This window comes from Odocoileus virginianus, chromosome 24 (assembly GCF_023699985.2).
Source record: "Odocoileus virginianus isolate 20LAN1187 ecotype Illinois chromosome 24, Ovbor_1.2, whole genome shotgun sequence".
In the NCBI taxonomy this organism is placed as follows: domain Eukaryota; kingdom Metazoa; phylum Chordata; class Mammalia; order Artiodactyla; family Cervidae; genus Odocoileus; species Odocoileus virginianus.
Window position 1 is genome coordinate 26,098,818 of NC_069697.1, and position 23,049 is coordinate 26,121,866.

A 23,049-nucleotide genomic window follows, 5' to 3' on the forward strand; every position below is an offset into this window, starting at 1 on the left:
CAAACCCAGACAGTATATTAAAAAGCAAAGACATCATTTTGCTGACAAAGGTCCGTATAGTCAAAGTTATGGTTTTTCCAGTAGTCATGTACAGACGTGAGAGTTGGACCTTAAAGAAGACTGAGTGCTAAAGAACTGATGCTTTCAAATTGTGGTGCTGGAGAAGACTCTTGAGAGTCCTTTGGACAGTAAGGAGATGAAACCAGTCAATCCTAAAGGAAATCAGTCCTGAATATTCATTAGAAGGACTGATGCTGATACTAAAGCTCCAATATTTTGGCCATCTGATGCGAAGGGCCGATTCATTGGAAAAGACCCTGATGTTCGGAAAGACTGAAGGCAGGAGGAAAAGGTGCAACAGAGGATGAGATTGTTAGGTAGCATCACTGCCTCAGTGGACATGAATTTGAGCAAATTCTGGGAGATAGTGGAGGACATGGGAGCCTGGCATACTGCAGCCCATGGAGCTGCAAAGAGTTGGACACAACTTGGCAACTGAACAACGAAGTAGATTTCTAGACCTTTTGGATACAAAGTAAGAGACCTATGAATCTATACGGAATTATTAATATTTTCTACCTAATGATTCCTAAGAGTAGCCTATATATACTCACAGAGAATGTGATGTGGCCCAAAGTCTCACAAGTTTTTGCAAAAAGAAGTTATCCCAACAACTAACTTGAATTCTCCTTGTTACACTTGCAGTCTATTTTTGTTTCAGTGCCTGGACCCAAAAGACATACTCTGGAAAGCATTTCTCAAGTCCTCTCTGATTGTTACTCTTAAGATATCTTCCCCATCATTATCTTAAAAAAATTTTTTATGTGGGTAATTTTTAAAGTCTTTGTTGAATTTATTATAATATTCTTCTCTTTTATGTTTTGGAATTTTGGCTGTGAGGCATGTGGGATCTTAGCTCCCTGGCCAGGGATTGAACCCACACACTGCGCTTTGGAAGGTGGAGTTTTTACCAATGGTCCACCAGGGAAGATCCCCCCTCATCACTTTTGACTGTTCTCCTCTGGCAGACCCCCAGGTCTCCACATTCATGTCTAAGCTCTGTTTCCCAGAGGGCCAACACACTTCCTTAACAGAAGCTACAAGCACCGCATGGCATGCTACCTCAGCCATTATACTCAGGCCCTTCACTTTATTTTTTAAAAAAATAAAAGAAGCAGAAGCATACTCACTAATACAGGCTAAGGTGATCCAGCTGGCTATGCATGTGGATGGGGTAGGTCTCTGCCAGGTGAATCAGCTTTTCTATTGCTTCATAGATGAAAATAATGCAAATCAGGGAGGCAAACGCTTCTTCAGTGAAGCGAGTAATGTAGCAGACAAGGGAACTGGCATCAGTTGCCACAAGGACAATACATAGGAAGGCAGTCCACAGTCCAATACAAGCTCGCAGGGAGAGGTATGAAAGAGCATAGTCTCTGAAACAAGACCAAAGTTCATCAAAAGTCAGTGAATGGCTTTACATTCTTACCCACTGCATTACAGGCAAGGGTCAGAAATGTGGTTAATTCATCTGCTATTGTCAGTTCCAGTACTGCAAGCTACTTTGTCCCTAATTCTGACTGCACTTTACTTCTGAAGACTGTCCTGGGACAGTTGTCACAAAGATTTGCTTTACAGGTAATATTTCCCACAGCAAGGACAGGGACAGTGGAGAAGGTGCAAACTGTCCACTACCCACTTCTGCCATTCCTGCCCAACATGGTTAAGATCCTCTTCCTGCAGCTAAGGAGAAAGAACTGGTCCTTGTTCTATGTGTTCCTACTTCTAATACACAATGAAAGAAAGCTTTTATAGGAAAAGTAGGAAAATGAGGGCATTGCTGACTCCCCCTCAACAATCAGAAGATAAAGGGGGAGTATTATTTGAGTATTATTAATTGAGTATTATTATTTGAGTATTATTAACTCAAATTGGGACTTCCCTGGTGGCTCAGATGGTAAAGCATCTGCCTACAATGTGGGTGACCCAGGTTCGATCCCTGGGTCGGGAAGATCCCCTGGAGAAGGAAATGGCAACCCACTCCAGTACTCTTGCCTGGAAAATCCCATGAAAAATCCCAGGAGTGTGGTAGGCTACAGTTCATGGGGTCGCAAAGAGTGGGACATGACTGAGCGACTCCACTTCACTTCACTTAACTCCAATTAAAAGTTGACTGGAACAGACTTAGAGATATCAAAAACAAACTTATGGCTACCTAAGGGGAATCATGAAGAGGCAGAGATAAATCAGGAGTTTGGGATGAACATACACAGATTACTATATATATATAAAACAGATAACCAACGAGGACCTACTATATAGCACAGGGAACTCTACTCAATATTCCATGATAACCTATAAAAGAAAAGAAACTGAAAAAGAATGAATATAGGTATATGTATAACTGAATCACCTTGCTTACAACTGAAACTAACACAATATTGTAATTCAACTACACTCCAATTTAAAATTTTTAAAAATCCATACAATTAAAAAATTAAATTTTTTAAGAAGAAAAATTGACTGGAGATGGAAATTGAGTTTTCATTAGGAAACTTTCATCAGGAGTTTGGATTAGCTATGGAAAGTGTTTTTAAAGATAAGAAGTCAAAAAAGCCAAAAGTTGAGGGACATTAATAAAGCTCTTAGGGCCAGGAGAGCTGCTATTTTAGGTATGGTCCTACCTGGCAGGGTGACAGACCAGGGGATGCTTTTGCCTGCTTATACTCTACTAGGACCCTAACATTCAAACCTAATAGCAAACTAACACATTCAGATAGAGTTTTCAGAAAACCAAATATCTTACTTGCAGAATTTGAACAAAATCTTTTCAAACACGAGCACCGGCCCAGTACTTCCCAGGATGGTGAGAGCCTGGCCGGCAAACAAGGAATAGGCAATCCCAGTCATGGAGGCTCCAAACAAGGATTCAATCGCACTCTAAAGAGGGAAAAAAATCATCACTGAGTCCACAGCCCATCTGAAATGAGTGACACAGGCTTATATACATTCCTAACTTAGCTCTCCAATGCACCTGACAAGCCACTTTGTATTTTGTCTCAGCAAGAGTGATGTGTACATAGTCTAATCTTCTTGTAAATGGATATTGCTTCAATAATTTAGGTCCCCAAATCTATCTACATATGATTCCTTAACAAATCTACAATGCACGACTCAATTCATTATTTATAAATATACATAGAAAGCACAATGGTACCATTCACATTATGGGTTGTCACACAGAGTCAGCTTAAATCTTATTTTCAGATGACATCAATATATAATTTTCTATCTTTGGAGCAATGGGCAATACACCAGGAGAATCGGCTGTAAATTGATATGCAGGCAGCAGAGGGTCTGTCTAAAGGGAGAGTGGTGTTGCTAGTTGGCATGAAGACAGAAGACTGTGTAATTCAGCAGGAAGAAACCAGTCTCTTCAGTCCACCCCCAGGAAATTCTCCTCCCAGTAGACTTGGCTACCTTCATAATATTTTTACTCTCATTTGGGACCATTAGAAGTGGCAAAAGTTCTTACTATGCGCCCTTCGGTGGCTTCTCCAAGCAGTCCCCCAAAGGTGATGACAGGTGACATGCAGGCGCAGTACAGGAACAGAAAGGAGGCCAAACACTGCAAGCTGAGGGCATCCCGGTAGTCGCTCCAGTACCAGGGGGCCTTCCGCTTGATGTCCAGCAGCAAGCCCCCAAAGAGCCTGCAGAAACACGGCAGACAGGCGTCTAACGCAGTCCCTCTCCCACTAAAGCAAGTCAACAGAGCACATCCGAAAGCACTTCAAATGCGCTCTGTATGGAGGTTAATATTTGGCTTCAATGTGACCCCAAGCACAAGAGATCTCTATGGGGCCAGCATGGATTCTGGCCATGTTCCAACATGGATTCTATTTGCAGTCAAATGTATGAATTTTAATGATTATCCCAAGCATAAAAATAATTAATTTGCTATGCATAACACCCATTCAATAAAAAGTTCCCAAAATTTAACATGAAATTAAGTATTAGCTTCAAACTTCAACTTCTGAGCTGTTAGGAAGCAACGAACAAAACTATCAGGGTATTAAAACTGTTAGTTTTATTATATGTTTTCTAGATAAAAAGCCCCTATCACATGTATATTCTTACTCTGAACTACCCACCTTACTCGAGAAATCAGCATAATCATTCATGCAGTTGCCAAGTAGTAACAGATACTTCATGCCAAGCACTGTGCCAGGTGTTGGAGATGCAACAGTAGCAAGGCAAACACAGCTCTCTCTCTCTAGGACAAACAGTCTGGCACAGGGGGCAGTGTTGTGAGGGTGCCATGGCCACAAGAACAGGGAGGGTGTTTCAGCTGGGACTCCAGAATGGGCCGGGAGTACCAGGTGAGGCAGAGGGGCTGGCGTGATGACGCCTAGAGGTGACAGCGCTTGGCACGTTCAAGGTGCTGAAAGAGTTACGACTAGATAAGGCAATGTGAGGGGTAAATATCAATAGACAAGGCTAGAGATGTTGGAAAAGCTAAGCCACAAAGGGCTTTATAAAAAGGAATCAGAAATTCATCCCAACAGTGTGTGAGGCAGTGAAGGAGTTCAAACAGGGAAGCAGCATAAGTAAGCAGGCATTCTGAAAGGATCACTCCAGTGAGAGTGTCATGAATGGAACATGGGGCAAGGCTGGAGGCCGTGGGTTGGAAAGAGAATTGGGTGCCAATTAGGAAGCAGAATCAACAGGACTTGGTGGCAGGACTTCGAGATCCCTCTCCACTTCCCAAGGACGAGAAAGATCAAGAGTGAGATGTCCTACACCAAGAAGGAGGAGTATGTCCAGACAGGGGCAATTTTCAAAGAGTGGAGTCACTGAAGAGTCATTCAGCATTCCACAGGGCAAATTACCTACTTTGTTCTACACATGAACGGCATGGAAAAAAAAAAGAGGTGGCCTGTTACAGAAGTTATAGAACGGGAACATAATAATGAAATGCAAACCTCCACTGGGTCCTGTGTCAAACAAACTCTAAAAGGATGTTGCCAAGACAATCATAGAGAGGTGAATATGGACTAAGCATGAGACAATGTAAAGAATTATTGTTAATTTTATTAGATTTCATAATGGAATGATAGCTGTTTTTTAAAATGTCCTTATCGAACAGAGATACCTACTCAAGTAGTTACAGGTGAAATGACAAGTTACAGGTGATTTGGCTTAAAATAATCTAGAAAATATAAAAATAAAGCAATTAAGTAGTGAAGAAATATGAAACAAGGTTGGCAAAATGTTGGTAACTATTGATGGGCACGTGGGGGTTCATTACAGTGTCCTCTCTTCTTGTTTATGTTTGAAATGTTCTATACTAAAAACTTAAAAACACAGATCTACTCTCTCATGAGAGGAGGCTTAGCTAGCTCTTTCTTTCTCTGTGCTCAGGAGCCTAGAGGTGTCCTATGAGGCCTGGGATCTGTACGCCAGGGGAGAAGGCCTAGCCAGCTCTCTTTCTCCATTCAAAAGCTTGCTCTCTCGTGGGATGAATTGAGAGAGTAGCTTTGACATATATATACTACCATGTGTAAAACAGACAGCTAGTGGGAAGCTACTATATAGCACAAGAAGCTTAGCTTGGTGCTCTGTGATGACCTAGAAGGGTAAATGGTGGGGGGTGGGGGCGGTGGGAGGGAGGCTCAAGAGGGAGGGAATACATGTATACATAGAGCTGATTCATAGTTGCTGTACAATAGAAACTAACCCAACAGTGTAAGGCAATTATACTCCAATTTAAAGCAAAATAAAAGCTCCCTCTCATATCTAGCTAGGTCAAATGGGTATGCAGATGGACACAGGGCACACACTCTTTTATCTGACCGATTTGCTCTTCTGGTTTGCAGGGCACAGTTGGGATTTACTCTTCCTCAACCTACAGCAGTAACATCACAGTCTGGACCTGGGTTTAGAGGAGAGAGGCAAAGTTAGCCTTGTGACCTGCTTCGGTTCTAGCCTGTCTGGCAGACCCAGCTGAGGTAAGGAGCTATCTATAGGGTCGAAGGAGCATGGGAGTTCCACCTCAGGGTTTGGGACCCAGGTTGCAGTCTGTAATAAAATGTCACTGGGTCTTGCTTTCCCCCTCTGAGGAGACAGCCCCTCAAGGACCTTATGGGCAGCAGCAATTAGTCTGGGGAAGCATTCAAGATTTTCCAGATCCTTAGCCAACATAGCATTACCTCCCAAACACCAATGACCTTCCTCTGAAGGCTATTACTCTGGGAGAATAACCTTCTGCAGCAGTGAGCCTCACCCTACAAAGTTGCCATGATTGGTCCTCCTGGATGTGCGAGGCTCATTATTCAGGAGGACAGTCTATGAGTAACAGGCAAAAGATTTATGTGAAATGGATTTACAAGAAGCCATAGAAAGGAAGGACATCTATCTGCCTAGCAGTGATTAAAAGGGGACAGAAAAGATCTGAGGCTCCTATTGATGGTATAACATAAATTAACAAAACGATTTCAAATCCTATTTTGAAATCTGCCTCATTCCCCACTCATACAGACCCTAATCGAGTATCTGGCACAGACAATAACCAGACATGGATGCTTTCCTCCACACATTTGAGACTTCCTTTCCCTTTCAATACTATCCTTGATGTTCAAGTTTGGAGTGGCAGGAGGCACACAGGACCACAAATTTAAGCTTGAAGCCAGAAAGGACTTACCTGTGGGAGGGTCACTAGACTAGAGCACTAACTTAGGAAGCCCTCTGAGGAGGGCTTTAGGGACAGGCCAGCCAGCCAATTGTCTGCTGTGCCTGGGAAGAAATCTGTTTCAAGGGGCTGGGATCATCGAGACAGTAACTCCCAATACTTATCTTCATCAACCTTTCCCCAAAGTGGCTTCTCCAACGAGGTATACCAAGCTACTTGGGGAAACCCCTCAGCAGAGCATGCTCCGTGCTGTGAAGCTTCTGGCCTAGCAACTCTAATCAGACTTTGCTCTTCACTCTGCATGGGAATGCCTCGGTGTCACGATCTACCATCAACATCAGGGAGGCCCAAGACACTGTCTCGGCCCTGGCTTGGGAGGTCAGATCACACACAACTCAGACTGTTCTCAACTTTGCCTCCTCTCCCACCTTCTTAGAGCCTATACTACCACATCTTAAGTACCTCTCCATCCACTAGGATGGTGTCCCCAGGTTGTGCACCACCTCAAAGAAACACAGCTAAAGGTACAAAGAATACAGAGTTCAGGTTAATATAGTTTCAGTCTGTGAAGTCCAGGAAGGGCCAGAAAATGCTAAGATGTTCATCTGTAGAAGAAAGTTTATATTCACCCCTACATACTTTGAGACTGGGAAAGGAGCCTGAGTTGGCATGAACTGTGATCCCCGATACGAGCTGAAAAAGCTACAAGAAGAGGAAAGCCATGTGTCTTGAGGTCTTTTCCTAAGGGCTCTCAGAGAAACTTCCGGAGCTCAGGAAGAGGCACACCAAATAGAGTGAGGATCGGAGTCTAGATGACCCTTCCTTTCAGCTTTGTCAATTCCAGCAGTTCCTCACTCGGCATTATGGAAGAATGTCCTCAAGCCCTATTTGAACTTGTGAGGAAAGGTACTGGGGGCTGGTGATTAAGTGTGTAATGGTCCTGGCTATATGGGTTTTTCTTTGAGGACGTCAGGTACCATTTCCCAGATCCTGTATTTGGTCTAGATATAGATCCAATCTAATGGGCTCCCAAACCCCCACGTGGAATTGATTGTAAGTGACCCACCTCTAAAAAAGCATGAGACCCTAGTTTATTCTCTTTTTGACACCAAAAAAAAGCTGAGCTCTCATCTCTGCAAAGATCATGTGTTTGAAGGAAAGTTGCTGGCCTCATTTCTACTACTTTCAACTCTCAGTCCTGAGTTGTGAACATCCTTTGTATTCAAAAGGATAAATCATAGCTTTGAAATTCTATCAAATCCATACCCAAGACTCTTCCCCTTAAAAAACACCACCTCCTTTAAGATAGTCTCAATCCTGGAAACTATTCTAAAGACAAATGTATCCTTTGAAATGCTTCTCAATACCAGGACTCCTCTGCCACAACTCAGACCTCCTCCAACTTTAAAGAAAATATGATCTTTACTCCTGGAACTTGATCCCTCTTTCAGTGATCCCTTCCATCAAAGGGCTCGTCCTTTCCTCCAGTAATCCCTCCCAGAGCCCAGTTATCCTTCCACCCTTGAATATATTCCTCTAGCCAGGATGAATTATCCCAATCAACACTGCTAGTTAAATGCTATTCTGTCAGCTTCTCAGTCTCCTCTCCTGTCTGTCCCTGAATATCCAAGAGTGGAAAAATTAACACTCTCTGCAATCCAAAAAAAACAAACAAATGTTGGGTTTCTATTGGATAGAGTATTAAAGATAAAGAAATAAGGAAAGCAACTTCAAGGAAGGAAGAAAAAAATAGTGAAAGCACTAGAGTAAGACTCATCTGAGTCCTGTGCTGAGAATCTCTGCCCAGCAGACCCTCTTAGACACAAGCACAACCTACAATGCCAGAACCATAGTCCCAACCTTCCACTCCAACCCCAAATCTCATTCTCTTTTACTACCTTCCTACCTGGAATATAAAGCATCCCCGCCTGGGGACCCTCTTTCCTCATCTACCACAGAGAACCTCCTCATTGGACATCTGTCCTTAAAATTTGGACCCAGAAGAGTAAGTTGCCTATTCTCAGACACACCTAAAATAGTACTTATTTCCCTACCCCAAGGGGTTTCTTAACTTAAAATAACCATTTAAAATTTATCCATGTCTTAACTTAAAATAGCCATTTAATATTTATCCATGCCATGTCCACTAGTGCTAAAGAACAGTCATTATTCTAATAGTATTCATTCATCAGATAATAATTGTGTAGCCACTCTAGGCAGGGCACTGAACTGGGTGTTAGGAATACAGTGGGGTCCCTGCCCTTAGGGAGCAAACATTCTGGCAGGAAAGACATCAAATCAAGAAATAATAATAAAATCTGATCAGGGCTGTAACAGGGGACTAGGCTGAGGGTAGTAGCTGGGCAGGGGACAGGGCTCCAAGCTGTGACACCACACGGCAGGAATAACCTAGCCTCCTCTAAAGAGTGTCTTGGAAGACTCTCCAAAGGACACCTAAGCTGAATCAAAGGAAAAGTAGCAGTTAGCCTAGAAATGAAGATGGGGAGGAATGTTCAAATCAGGGAGAACAATGTGTGGGAAGGATAGAAGGTTAGACAGAACATGGTAGGTGGTTTGAGAAACTTGAATGAATGATACAGTATCTGAGAGAATTGTAATACTTATTGTCAGTGGTCCCATTTGAAAAGTCATTCCCAGCCAATAAAGATACTATAGAGAAGAAGGCTGAAAGCAAAGATAACTCATTTCTTTATACAGCTCTGTCCAGTAAGCAGTATTAGCTGTGAAATATTCCAGAACTTACCGCCCAGTGCGCTGAAGCTCTGGCCCGCTGTGGCCCCCATGTGGCTCCTGTTCTATGTGGCAAATGTTTCCATTTGGAACTCCAGGCATTTTCCTTTTCTCCTTTTAACAGAGGACCACACAATTAGCAAAGTCAACCACCTATTCTGTCTTTCCTGCTATGGCGGGGGTAGGTGGGGTGGGAGGGTGGGAGATGGCAGGGGTCAGGGTAGCATATGAGAATCCAAAAGCAGCCCCCCAAATACCCAAGTGTTTCTTATAGCTTTCAGATGCATTTACTGATTTGGGACAGTTTATTGACTTTCCTGAAAAACACAAAAGACAACAAATAATTTCTCTTCCTCTCCACTGGTACCTGACTCCTCTGTCTTGTCCAGAAATAGAAACGTGAAGGCTTTGGCATCAGATATGACCTAAGTTCAAGTTGCAAATCTGTCTGTGTAATCATTACCTTAAAACCTTGAAGATAGTCTTTTTATTCCTCATTTGTTAAATAAAGAATAACAACACCTACTTGGATATGTTACTGAGAGATTTAATTAGCATATGTAAAGCACCTGGCCCAGGGACCAGTGTATAGTAGAAGTTTTCTTCCATCTTTAACCTCTCAAAAAAAAGTATGGGGAACTCTATTTGCACTCTCTATGCTCCAAGCTCTTTTCATTTAGTGGCTTCATTCTTAATAGACTCCCAAGAAATGCCCCCTCCTCTCCTCTCTGCCATTTCACATCAATCCTTCAAAAGTTAGCTTAAAATTCATCCCAGGGTAATCCTGGCTAATCAATGTTACTGCATATCCATATTTTATTACTCTTCTGAAATTCTAGGCACCCTGCAACAGAACCACATCTCAGTTTATTTAGCATACACCAACATGGTCTTTGCTGTGTCCATGGTGGACCCTCATGGTGGACTTAGTAAGTGACACTAAGCCACCACTGGTTCATGTGCATACATTACCTGGGAAGGGACATTTTTGGGCGGCTCAATTCGAATGGAGGGGTCCCACTCCCCTGGAGGAAGCACCGTCACCTGGTCTAGGAACTCATCAATCCCTGCCAGGAGGTCATCTCGCTCTTTTGCCTTATAAGCCACATCATGAAAAATCTAAGAAAAGAAAAAATCCTCAGGAAAGCTGAAAGTCACTTGACTTAAACAATAACCAATGGATATGGTAAAAGATTGATAAAACCTCTTGGTTTTTATCTTTGTCATAGGGCTCTGAAATGTAGATAAGTTTAGTACTTTAAGAAGTACAGGGATAAAAGAGTTTTAAAAATGAATCTAAAGATGAGGCAAAAAAAAACCTAAATATATGTCTATTAGTATAGAAAGAGATAAGACATGACTCTAAAGTTTTGTAATTCTGTTATCTCCTCAAAGAACGGAACAAAAGCCAAAATGCATGAGAAATTTTCCTGATCATGATGGATGATCTGGATGGAATTACTAATAAAGGTCCTCTGTGAAATATGCCTTCCAACCAAAGACAGCTGATAAAACACATCCCCATCTCCCTTTGCCTCTAAGACATATGCCTTTACAAGGCCCTACTTTGCAACTTACCTGAGCAGCACAGTCCTCACCAGGGATGCAGCAGGGGCAGCCGAAATGTCTAGTAACCCTAGTACCTTCACATAACAATGCCCAAGAGTATCTCCCTGATGAACTGGTCTCATTTACGTGAAATGGGAGTGAGGTTTCTTTATGTAAATAGCTTGGATACACTTCATTAACTATCTTCTCTAGAAAGTTAAGTCAGCCTTAATATCTTTCCTACTTGGTATCATACTTGGCAATAGTTTTCCCAGAAAAAAGATTTCTCTGCATCCTTGATTATTCCAAAAGGGAGAGATGACAGAGGAAGAAAAATCCAAGAGGGCTTGGTCCTCAAAAACATGACCTGCATTGCTTTCCAGCAATAATTATTTTACCCCCAACAACTAGCACAATGCCTGGCACAGAGTAAACACTCAATAAACATCTATGCGATGAACACATGAAAAGCAGAAGTGGTGTGCATACCTCATCTGTCATGATGGTGGCCATGGATCTGCCAATCTCATGATACTGCTGACCTTTCCCCACTGGACCCAATAGGATAAACAAAAACCTGGCAACACACAAAAAAGATGAAATTATGCACGTAAATATAAGGAAGTTGCATCTTTCTTCTCTAAACAACAGAACATTTCTCTTTTCTATCAAACAGAATTTATCACAGTAATGTCAAAATAAAGGAGACAAACTAATGATGGAGCAATCTGAGTAGCCTTGACCTAATAGCTCTACTATAGTCATTGGAAGCTATCTGTACGACTCCATTCAATAATGTGGTTATAATTCTCAAGGTTTCCACAGACACAATTCCTTGCTCTAGAAAGGATGCTTTTTCAAAACATGGCATTGTAGTGCAAATTCAAGGTTATCTGAATCTCATTCATTGCTCTAATAAGAAAATGATGGGGAGAGGAGAAGGATAAGGCAATTGAAATGATCAAGCCCTACAGAGGAGTCTAAATTGTGTCCCGGACATCTGAATACTCCATAATTAATGGGGCTCTGAATCACCTGAATCACCACCTTCAGAGCACATGAATAGGCTTTGGAACAAATGTGGGCATATTTGCAAACCATACAAATCCTGCCCAAACTATGGAAAGAGATGTCGATACCTTGCTCAAAGATGTCTCCCTGGGATAAAGTTCTGCAGAACGGGGAGATTAAGACAGGCTCCCTATACCAAGTAAGTGGTCCTTGCTATGTCTTCAGAATGCTCTTTGGGTCTCAATTTCCCAGGTCATAGAAACTGCACAGTCACAGTCTTAAAAGTCTTACAATTCTTCTGCACAGAAGTTAGTCAAATATACTCCAGTTTTCTGAGATCACTGCTGAATTTTAAACAGCAATGTCCAAATTAATTAATCCTACATTTTGGCATCAGCTGGTTTATTCCACTAGAGCTCATATAAACCTGTACATTAGATGGAAGGCACTGTGCTTTGTGGTCCTCATCTTTACCTTGTTGGGATGGGTACTTCTGTCAGGCCTGAGAGAAGGACAGCCGGAGACAGCCTCACAAAGGCGACGATGGGGCGGTCCAGAGAGTCCACCTCTCCAACCAGGACATTCGAGGCCTCCGCCCCAGTGGGAATTTTCTTCATAAAATGCAGGTCCACCTGAAAATTTAAAAGCACCCCGACAGTGTGAGAGCCATCACCTACACATCCATCACCCTCCTCACAACTTACATTCATGCATCATTTTATGATTTAACACATTTTTCTCATACTGCTTCACTTAATCCTTACAATACCTCTGTAAGGTAGATAAGACTGGCCAATCAGCCTCATTCTTTATTTAAAAAAGTGAAGCCACCGAGACCCAGAGAGATGAAGTTGACTTGCCCATAACAACAGAGCTTCGAAGAGAGAAAATTTACATCTAGGGTTCTGATTTGAATTCCGTTACGCCATGCATCCTCAAAGAAAATATTTTTGAAACTCCAAGTCAAATTGTTTCCATTTTTAAATACCTGAATGCTTTGTCTGAGGTTTCAGGGAGCCTCATGAGCTGAGAAGTGACATAATACTATCTCTGCGTTTGGAAAGACAGTTTCAGGGAGAGACCAGAGCAAGCAAAGGCTGGCAGCTGGGAGATCAAGGATTGAGCCAAGAGCTGCAGGGGAACCCGAATCCTGTGGGAGCGGCCTTAAACACCAAAGTCACAGTCCCCAAGAAGAGTTTAACCACAAAGTAGTTGTGAGATAGTAGCAAAAATATTGTTTTCATAAAACCCTTGGAGAAAACCTTGGAGGTAAGAAGGTGCTCCTAGAGAGCAGGTACTAGAAAATAATTCTGAAACAGCAGGGGGTGTGTGTCAGGGTGGTTTATCAGTGCCTAGTGGGTTTCAGCGGGTTGAATCTGGGGGAAAAACTGATGAGTCAGCCCTCTCTGGGATGGAGAAGGAAGAAGACATGAGCAGATGGGCCTCCTTTTCTGCAGAAGGGACTCTGGTCCTGGAGAAAGGATATTGAAATGCCAAAGCTTACCCAGCTTCCAGCAACAGGACTCTGGGCTCCACAAGAGATATGCTTAGGCCTGTGAGCCAACTTCCACATCTCTGCTCACCTTGCTTAAATCCACTGGACTGTGTTCACAATTCACTCCATTCTTTACTTCAAGACTTGTGGTTGGAATGGACTGAGGAGACACAGTTTGACCTATTTGGAGAAAATCAAACAGAATTCTCTGAGTCTTGCCTTTTCCCTCTTTGACACACCCCATCCACTGTTGGGTGGTCATGGCTCTCTTCCGCAAAGCCCACAGGGAGAAGAGGTTCAGGTGACTAGGAAGCGAGGACCCACACATACCTGTCTCCTCACCTACTAGCTAGCAGTAAAAGGGGCACAGAGATCTTACTGCCCCGAGCCCTCTTCCTGAACCACTTGTGATGCTCTTTTCTTCCTTTGTTAAAGGCAGTAATCCTCAACCAGGAGTGCACACCATAAATTCCTACGGAGAACTTTTCAAATACATGGATCCCCAGGCATATCCGCTATACATTGTGTTTTGGTAAATGTAGGGACACGGAGACCAGTATGGATTAGGCCCCAGCCTGCCCACAGAAACGGAAAGCAGTCAGCAGCTGAAATTCATCAGATGTTTACAACCCACCACACACCTGGCTCAGGGCTTTACACGGATTAACTTATTGAAGCCTCACAACAGACTGATGGAGTAGATCTTATCATTATCCTTACTCTACAAAGTGGGCTTACAGAGGTTTAGGAGGTTGTCCAAGATCTTTGCAAGAGGTGAAGCCAGAATCTCAAGCCTGGAAATCTGACTTAAGAGTCTACACTACTGCATTTTTGCCTCCCTAATCTAAGACATTTGTTTACTTCTAAAAAGCTTCAGTTGACCTTCTCTGGAACCAAATTATCCCCAGTGTGTATATCTCCCTGTCTCGCTGATCCTGCTGACTACACCAACTATCTTGCTGTATCTCACTGTGTACACTCTTCGTTGAGCCCAGGGTAGGCAAGGTGCGAGCAGGGAAGCTGGAAGAAAACTCAAGAAGTCGTAGGAACTGCAAACACATTTATTCTCTCTTGAATGGCACAACCCCATAGCAATGGACATGCTGTATTCTCTCCTCTCGTGGTTGGCCCAGCAGACACAGCCTTAACACAGCCTCACCACCATAATGCAGCCATAACGTAGCACCCCGCAGCACAGCCAACCCTCTCTCTCTCTCTCTGGCAGGCCAAGTGAAGCTTATATATACTTACAGGACAAAAGTAGGCTGCAGGCAAGCGAATATCTCGGAACATGCCTCTGCAGTGCTATAAGTGATCTCAGCTGATACATAATCATTATTATAAAACATGGGGCAAAGTGACAGGGCAAGGGTTGAGAGAGCCTGACCAGGCCATCTTGGCTAATTTGATCTTTCCCTACACTCCCCAAGTCACATCAGTTCTGAGGCCATTCTGGGGCACAAATCTTACCCCTGAGGTCCACTGAAATGTATCTGAGGCATGCATCCTTAGTGCCACAAGAGACGACGGTCGCCACACCCAGCCACCCATCTTGCCAATCCTCAAAAAGGACTGTCTAAGTGAGCATGAAAGCATATTAGAGAAATGCTGTTCCTACCCTCCAGTAACTCAGCATCTCCAACTAGTGCCTAAATGTCTTATTAATCTAAAGAGAAAGCAGTTACTCCTAGTAATCTTACCATGTTTATCCATTGAATGCGGATCAGACTGCTTCTTGCCAACCTCAGCAAAGGAGCGAACAATAGGGATGAGGTTATTTCTCTTCTTTTCATTCTGATGATGATGCTTTTTGAGAAGGGCTTCCCGGACTTTAACCCTCATGCTGTCATTCAGGTCACTGAACAGCTCCTGCTGGTCCAGGATCAGGTCTGGAAGGCAGGTGCTAACATGAACTCTCAAACTGATGGTCAATGATTCCAAAGAAGGAACAGTCAGGTGAGGTGAGGGATACGGAGTTGGGGGAAGCAGTTCTACCAGGGTCACTGAGGTTACAGTCTCTGTATCAGCGCCTGAAAGAGCTAACTGCTGATAGCAGCTGTGACACATTACACATTATTCATGTAACAAATCATTATTTTTATAAATGGAAACTACTGAGCACTTAACATGTGCCAGGAACTACACTCTGAACTTTTTACATAATGATCTAATCTGATCCTTATAAAACCTCTGAAAAGTAGGTGGCATTATAACAATTTTTACAGATCAGGAAACTGAGGCCCCAAAATTACAAAATCCCCATGATCTCACATCTAGTGAGTTGCAGAGATGGGATTCAAATCCCAGACTGTCTGACTCAAATGTCCACATTATTGCCATTCTGTTCTATCATTTGCCAAAATTCCTCTAGGTTCTCTTCCTCTGAGATTTTAACATTGCTGTGATTGTCAAGAGAAACTATAACTGTAGAAGGCCACATGACTGTTTGAAGGTAGAATCCATAAAAATAATTAATTTGTTCTTGATTAAGCCCTTCAGACAATTAATACCAAGCATCAATCTTGACCTGCCAAGTCCAGCAGAACTGAGGGGGAAAAAATCCCAACACCTGCTACTGAAAGGCAGCTGGCATAGAAGTTAACAGCATGTGTTCTAGAGCTAAACGTCCACATCTCTTCCATCCACTTCTACCACTTTCTGTGTGATAACCTCTCTGTACCTCAGTTTCTTCATCTGTAACATGAAGCTAATATGATCCTTAGAAGATTGTTGTGAAAAATTAATGAGATATATAAAATGCTGATTCACTACAAGTGAGACCATTTACCTACCCTTATCACTAACATGAATACCTCAGGTCCCTAATGTGAAGAACCATAGCTGTTTTACTTAAACCCTACATATCCACCCCCTGCCACCGCCTCTCCCAAACTCCAGCCTATTCTCAACTCCAGCTCCATCCATGACTATCCGAGTGTTAGAAGCAATAAATAAAAGAAAATCTATTTCAAATACTCAAGCCAAAGATCCAAATTTCTCTCTCTTTAACTTTTAGATTGATTGGTTCCTTGTCCCACAATATAAACATGCTTCAGGATACCTCATCTTGGGAAAGAAAAAACTGAAGAACAACATCCATCCCAGGTGTCCCTTTATCTGTTGCCTTCCCTTTCTCACACATGCACGCGCTCTCTCTTTCTTCTCAAAAGAAAAATTTCTCACCTGCTGTAATGTGGCTGCCTTAATGAAACTGCTTTTGATAAAATCATCAACAACCTTCCAGTTGCTAAATCTGGTGGATGCTTCTAGCTCTTACTTCATCGGACCTCTCTGCAGCATCTGACACTGATGAACCCAACTCCTCTCTTCTTTTGTTGTGGGTTGAATGGCTCCCCTTCAAAAGATGCGGTGTGCTATATACTAACTCCCCAGAACCCAGGAGCATGATCTCATTTGTAAAGAGAGTCTGCACATATGTAACTAAGGTGCTAACACAAGATCCCATTGGTGCTGACCTCTCCCCAGGTCCCCATGTGATCCCAGACAGGCAGAATTACTTGGATACTTCTAATGAAGAAAATTTAGAAGAAACTTAAAAATCTGTCCAACCAAACAGAGCCAAGCCGAGGAAAAGCCTTACACACACCCAGGTGTTTCTCAAATGCCATTCCCCAAACACAATAACTTACACTCACCTGTACTAGGAAACTCCATCAGACATCTCCCCTTCACATCATGCTGAAGAAGTGGGGGGTCCTTTGGCACAATTTCATACATGTTTTTCCTAGTTGCCATATTGAAAAATCTTTCTTTCACTTGAACCCACTTTTCTCTGCAGAGCTCCCAGTCACACTTATTACCAAACCAGAGCTTGGCTGTTGCACTTATTTTAATTGCCCTATGGCTATTTTCCTCACTGGGGCTTCCCTGATGACTCAGATGGTAAAGAATCTGCCTGTGATGCAGGAGACGTGGGTCCAATCCCTGGGTTGGGAAGATCCCCTGGAGAAGGAAATGGCAACCCACTCCAGTATTCTTGCCTGGAGAATTCCATGTACAGAGGAGCCTGGTGGGCTACAGTCCATGGGGTTGCAAAGAGTTGGACACAACTAAGCGTCTAACACACACACACACACATTTTCCCCACTAGGAGGTGAGCTCCTTGAGGACAGAAACTGTATCATATCCTGTGCCTAGTACATAATCAAGCACAGATAGAAAACAAATGTTTGCTAAACAAATAGGCAAATGGAAAGCCACACGCCATGTCATTTGCATCCCAGAATAAGCTTGTGCAATAGGCAGGGAAGTTTCTTAGTTTGAAACCCATCCCAGAGCTGAAGGTGCTGAGGTCAGGAAGGTAAGTGACTTGCCCAAGCACAAACAGCCACTTTCTTCTTTCTTTCCTCCACACCACATCACAAATGATCCTCTGCTTTCGCTCCCCTAACCTTACCTGAGATTTCTTCTATGCTATTTGCACGCATATCCAGAAGGACCGTTCCATTAATAAGACAGCTTCTTAACTCAAAGAGACTGTGAAGTGAAAGGGTTGCCACATAAGGCTTGCTCCATCGTTCTCCCCCATCCTCAACATCTTCTTCAAACTTCAGCCACCTGAAAGCATGACAAAGAGATGCCAGAGACAGAAAATGAAGAATTTTCAGGAGAGGGTTTCTAATGTAGGTCACAAAGAAAGGTACATGAATAATCACACTGAACCCTGTAATCTAGTCTATATGTTCAGCATGCATTGGCACGTGAAATAAGTAGGTTACAAACCACTGCATAATTGAGTATACCTTGATTCCATTTTTATTAAAGGAAAATCTTAAAATACAACACACACATATATAAGACACCAAATGTTACATTACTCATTATCTCTGGGGTATTAATTTTTATTTTTGCTTATCCTTATTTTCTCATTTTATATAGTAAGCATGCATTACTTGTGCAACTAAAAAAACAGGCTAATCTATATCATTTGGATATACTGACAAATCACATTAATAAAATGATCATATTTTTCTTTTTTAAAAGGTCTTTGTGACCTTCAGAAGTTTGAAAAGACAGGATGTTAAGGCTAATTGCCTTCTTGCTTGGTATCAGGTTAATTGGTTTGTTTAATCCTCTGTTTCCCTGGTGGCTCACAGGTTAAAGCATCTGCCCACAATGCGGGAGACCTGGGTTTGATCCCTGGGTCGGGAAGATCCCCTGGAGAAGGAAATGGCAACCCACTCCAGTATTCTTGCCTGGAGAATCCCATGGACGGAGGAGCCTGGTGGGCTACAGTCCACGGGGTCGCGAAGAGTCGGACACAACTGAGCGACTTCACTTCACTCATTGAACACATCTACGGATACAGCAGGTATCCAGGAAGAGCTATTTCAATGAGACCTTGAGCCATGCTTTGCTGATTATCCACCTCATCCTCTTCCCGGAGGCTCAGGCATGCTGGCTTTGTATCACCCAGAAGGCTCACTTGTCAGTTACTAGAGGAACCCTAGACATGGGCTTGGTTCACCTGAGAGTTATTCTTGGGTTTGAGCCTTAGACAAGCATACTCACTCTCCAATCAAGGGAAGCCTACCGTCAGGCTGGCTATTATCCCAGAGGTCTCTATGAAGTTGGATTGTCCCATACGATGTCTCAAAAATTCCAGAATCTCCAGTGAATTAAACCTCAAATGATTGGGATTTCCCTGGTGGTCCAGAGGCTAAGACTTCACGCTTCTAATGCAGGCAGCCTGTGTTTGATCCCTGATTGGGGAACTAGTTCCTATGTGCTGCAAATAAGAGCTCCCATGGTGCAACTAAGACCTGGCACAGCCAATTAACTTAGAGAATTAAAAAAAAAATGATGCTATGGCTCACCCACAGGAAAAGGCTATGTCTGCTGGACTAGGTTTAGGCCAAAGTGGCCCCCTCAGGCATCTTCTAAGTCAGACATACAATATTAAGAGCCCAGGAACAAGGGAGATAGGACCCCCCGTTCCACATTTCTGTCACCAATCCCCAGCTCAAGGTCAACTGGAATAGGTGTTACCACAGACATGACAAAGAGGCCAACATCAAGATTTCCCACGCAAGACCCTAGAACATCAGTGCCCATGTCAGTCATCACGTCTACCATGAAGAAATAAAAGGCAGGCAGACCTGTCACTCACGGAAAGGTACACATTTGCCTGCCCCAGCAAACCTTAACCCAGGCTCTTCAGGACCTCACCTGGCTGTCTCCTTCCACTCGGCATCTTCTCCCTCTTTCAGACAGATCTCATCCAGCTCCGTGAAGAGGTCATGAGGCACATGTTCTTCATCCTCCTCAGTGCCAAGAATGAACTGAACACGCTGAGATGGTGTGTCTGGAAAGGCAGCCACAGAGAAAGGTCTGCTCCCAACCTCCACTTGGGACAGAAATAGCATCCTGCCACACTCAGTGCACCTGGGGGGCTTCCAGCTTGTGAAACATATAAAGACAATCCTGAATTCAGATCAAAAAGATTCCTTTATTCCCAGAATTTCAAAAACAAACAAACAAACAAAAAAAACTATTCTTTGGAGTTTCCCTGACAGCTCAGTTGGTAAAGAATCCACCTGGAATGCAGGAGACCCTGGTTCAATTCCTGGGTCAGGAAGATCCCCTGGAGAAGGAATAGGCTACCCACTCCAGTATTCTTGGGCTTCCCTTGTGGCTCAGCTGGTAAAGAATCTGCCTGCAATGCGGGAGACCTGGGTTCGATCTCTGGGTTGGGAAGATCCCCTGCAGAAGGGAAAGGCTACCCACTCCAGTATTCTGGCCTGGAGAATTCCATGGACTGTAGAGTCCATGGGGTTGCAAAGAGTCGGACACAACTGAGCAACTTTCACTTTCACTTTCATGCTTCGGAAGCAGTTTCATGAAAAGAAAAAAATTAAGTAAGACCACTTGAAGAAAACCCATAAGAAACTAGAAATCTGATGAATTTGATCAAAAGGAATAGCTAATTCTCCAGCAAGTGATTTCACCTTCTATGGCATTGATTTGGGGGGTCTGAACGGTAAAGTTTTCAGGCAGATACTTTTGATTCTCAGAGGCATTTCTTCTTCTTTGAAGCAAGCAGGAAAGGCTACCTGCTGGATGTCCATTCCACATCCCCTCAGTCTCATGGGGCCTCCCAGCTGTGGACACACACCCGCCCGCCCTCCCGAGGTGTTACCATGGGCCAGGGCCTCTGGGCCTTCCTCCCCCTGGCTGGCTCCCTTGCCCCGTGTTCGTCTCCGGTGCTTCTGACCATGCGTTCGGTGGTGGCGATGGCTCTGCCGGCCCAGTGGCATCCGGACCCCCACATACAGAGTCCTATGGCCTGAAAAGAAGCAGAAGGTCTGAAGAGAGAACTCCTTTAAGAAAAAGAGGCTGGTGTGTTTAAAAGGGGAGAAGAAAAAGAAAAAGTTACAACTCTGTAATGACAAAACTTCAAAGACCTCCAGGACTGAATCTGTAGAGATGGGCAAGCTGAAGGTCTCCATCCTGTTCGTGGCTGCAAACCTCACAGGAGGGTTGTGAAGATCAAAGGAAATTATGTGTGTGAAAATTATTTGCAAACTATAGGGATAAAAACAAAAGCTAGTAGTTGCCACTACAAGACAATTTGAGAAAAAACGTGATATGGTCACACCAGGACACCTATAGCAAGTCTTGGCACGGAGGTCATTTGGGAAAATGGTTAAGTGCTCAAGTCAACCTGCCTGGGTCCAAAACTTGATTTCACCATTCACTTGCCATGTGACCCTGAACAAGTTATCTAATCTCTCTGTGACTGTCTTTAACAAGGAATACTGAAGCTTATTCTTTAAACTCAGAAGATTTTTGTAAGCAGTAAATAAGATAATGTATGTAAAATGCTTAACACAATGCCTGGAATCAATTTTAGCAGCCAGTATGTTCTAGGATCAGTTTCCATTTTATTTTTTCTGTGCTGTAGAATACACCATCTAGAATAGCAGTGAGAGGCTAGTTATAAATCATAAGGGGTATAAGCCTGGGAGCATAAAGGAGAGATATTACATATTTTACAAAAAGAGAAGAATACAAGAAAATAAGTGATCCCATAGCATTCCTCTCTAGTTCCTCCTTTCTACTCTCCCATCTCATCCATAAACTTTATTTTGTTTTGTTCCTGACTTCCAGGCCTCTCTCACCTCCATCCGATTTCCCTGGCCTTCCTGGGGCAGAATCAGCAACTGTAAGGATGCTATGCCTGACGCACGGAGCTGTGACCTTGCCCCACTTCTGCCCAGTTACTGCTGCTTGACTCTTGATCTCAGGCCGCCTCTGCACATCTTCCCCCACAGGAGCTTTTGTCACTGTCTTCACATCCGCAAGCTTACCCATACTTCCTCCCTCTGAGCAGGTGACCTCACTTCATGCGGTGCTGAAAAGACAGGTTCTGTCCTGTGAACTCCCACCTTCTCAGCCTGGCTCACTTTCCTTCCCCAGCCCCCCCTCTTTGCAGGTTAATGAGTATCACCTCCCATCCTGCTGGGTTGTTATCCTCAGTCCCTCCTTTCCATCCATCCCTTCTCTGGGCTTCTCAAGTCTCTCTTAACCTAATAAAGAAATGTTCCTGCCACCATATGATCCAACAATTCTACTCCTGGGTATATATATTTAAAAAACCCACAAAACACTCATTTGAAAAGAAACATGTGCCCCAATGTTCACAGCAGCAATATTTACAATTACCAAGGTATGGAAGCAACCCAAGTGTCCATCATATGAGGAATGGATAAAAAGGACGTGGTGTATATACATACAATGGAATACTACTCAGCCATAAACAAGAATGGCATTTTGCCATTTGCAGCAACATGGATGAACTTGGACAGCGTTATGCGAAGTGAAATGAGTTAGAGAAAGACAAATACTGTACAATACTTCTATGTGGAATCTAAAAAATACAACAAACTAGTGAATAAAACAAAAAAGAAGCAGGCTCACAGATATAAAGAACAAACAAGTAGTTACCAGTGGGGGTGGTGGGAGGGAAGCAATATAGGAGTAGGGGGAAAGGGGTTGTTATGGGATTATATGAAAGCATGTGTGTGAAAGTTTTGAAAACTGTAAAGCACTATAGAATTTAAAGATTCTTTCATTCAATAAAAATAAAGTTTTAAAATAAAAATAAAAAAAGAAATGTTCCCATTAAAGTGCTACTCTTCCAAGTTCCTCCATCAGGTCACGTTCAAGAATAGTCTATTGATCTAGCTCCCTTTCCTTACCATCTCCTTGCTCCATAGCCTCTGCATGTGGCTGCTCTCCACTGATTGCCTTCATTAGGGACACTAAAGTCCACTAAACCATGTCTATCATATTATGTCTCTCTCAACTCAATTCAAAAGACTTCCTGGAGAGCCCACCAGGCTCCAGACATCATCCCAATCTCTAATGACTTCCTCCCCATGGTGGTCTGGGCTCCCCAACACCTGTACCACTGCCTTCCCTGGCTCACTTGCACTCCTCTGACTGCCTCTCCAGCCCTTCCACAATCCACTGAAGGAAGGTTCTCCAGGTTTCTGTCCCTTTCTTCTCTCTTTTTAGTGATATTTACTCTCGT

The 23,049-nt window shown here is 43.2% G+C and overlaps 1 protein-coding gene across 1 annotated transcript in view; it reads right to left on the minus strand.

Moving 5' to 3' along the window:
- SLC4A8 (solute carrier family 4 member 8) overlaps nucleotides 1–23,049 on the minus strand; it is an 80,324-nt gene that overhangs the window by 33,820 nt on the left and 23,455 nt on the right. The window contains exons 3-14 of the mRNA XM_070454398.1: nucleotides 20,653–20,799; nucleotides 19,683–19,818; nucleotides 17,911–18,071; nucleotides 15,194–15,382; nucleotides 13,582–13,673; nucleotides 12,473–12,630; nucleotides 11,477–11,564; nucleotides 10,412–10,558; nucleotides 9,453–9,553; nucleotides 3,536–3,710; nucleotides 2,807–2,940; nucleotides 1,191–1,436 (exon numbers count right to left, since the gene is read on the minus strand). Of these exons, the coding sequence (XP_070310499.1) occupies nucleotides 1,191–1,436; nucleotides 2,807–2,940; nucleotides 3,536–3,710; nucleotides 9,453–9,553; nucleotides 10,412–10,558; nucleotides 11,477–11,564; nucleotides 12,473–12,630; nucleotides 13,582–13,673; nucleotides 15,194–15,382; nucleotides 17,911–18,071; nucleotides 19,683–19,818; nucleotides 20,653–20,799 (1,774 nt within the window). The remainder of the gene's footprint in view (nucleotides 1–1,190; nucleotides 1,437–2,806; nucleotides 2,941–3,535; nucleotides 3,711–9,452; nucleotides 9,554–10,411; nucleotides 10,559–11,476; nucleotides 11,565–12,472; nucleotides 12,631–13,581; nucleotides 13,674–15,193; nucleotides 15,383–17,910; nucleotides 18,072–19,682; nucleotides 19,819–20,652; nucleotides 20,800–23,049) is intronic.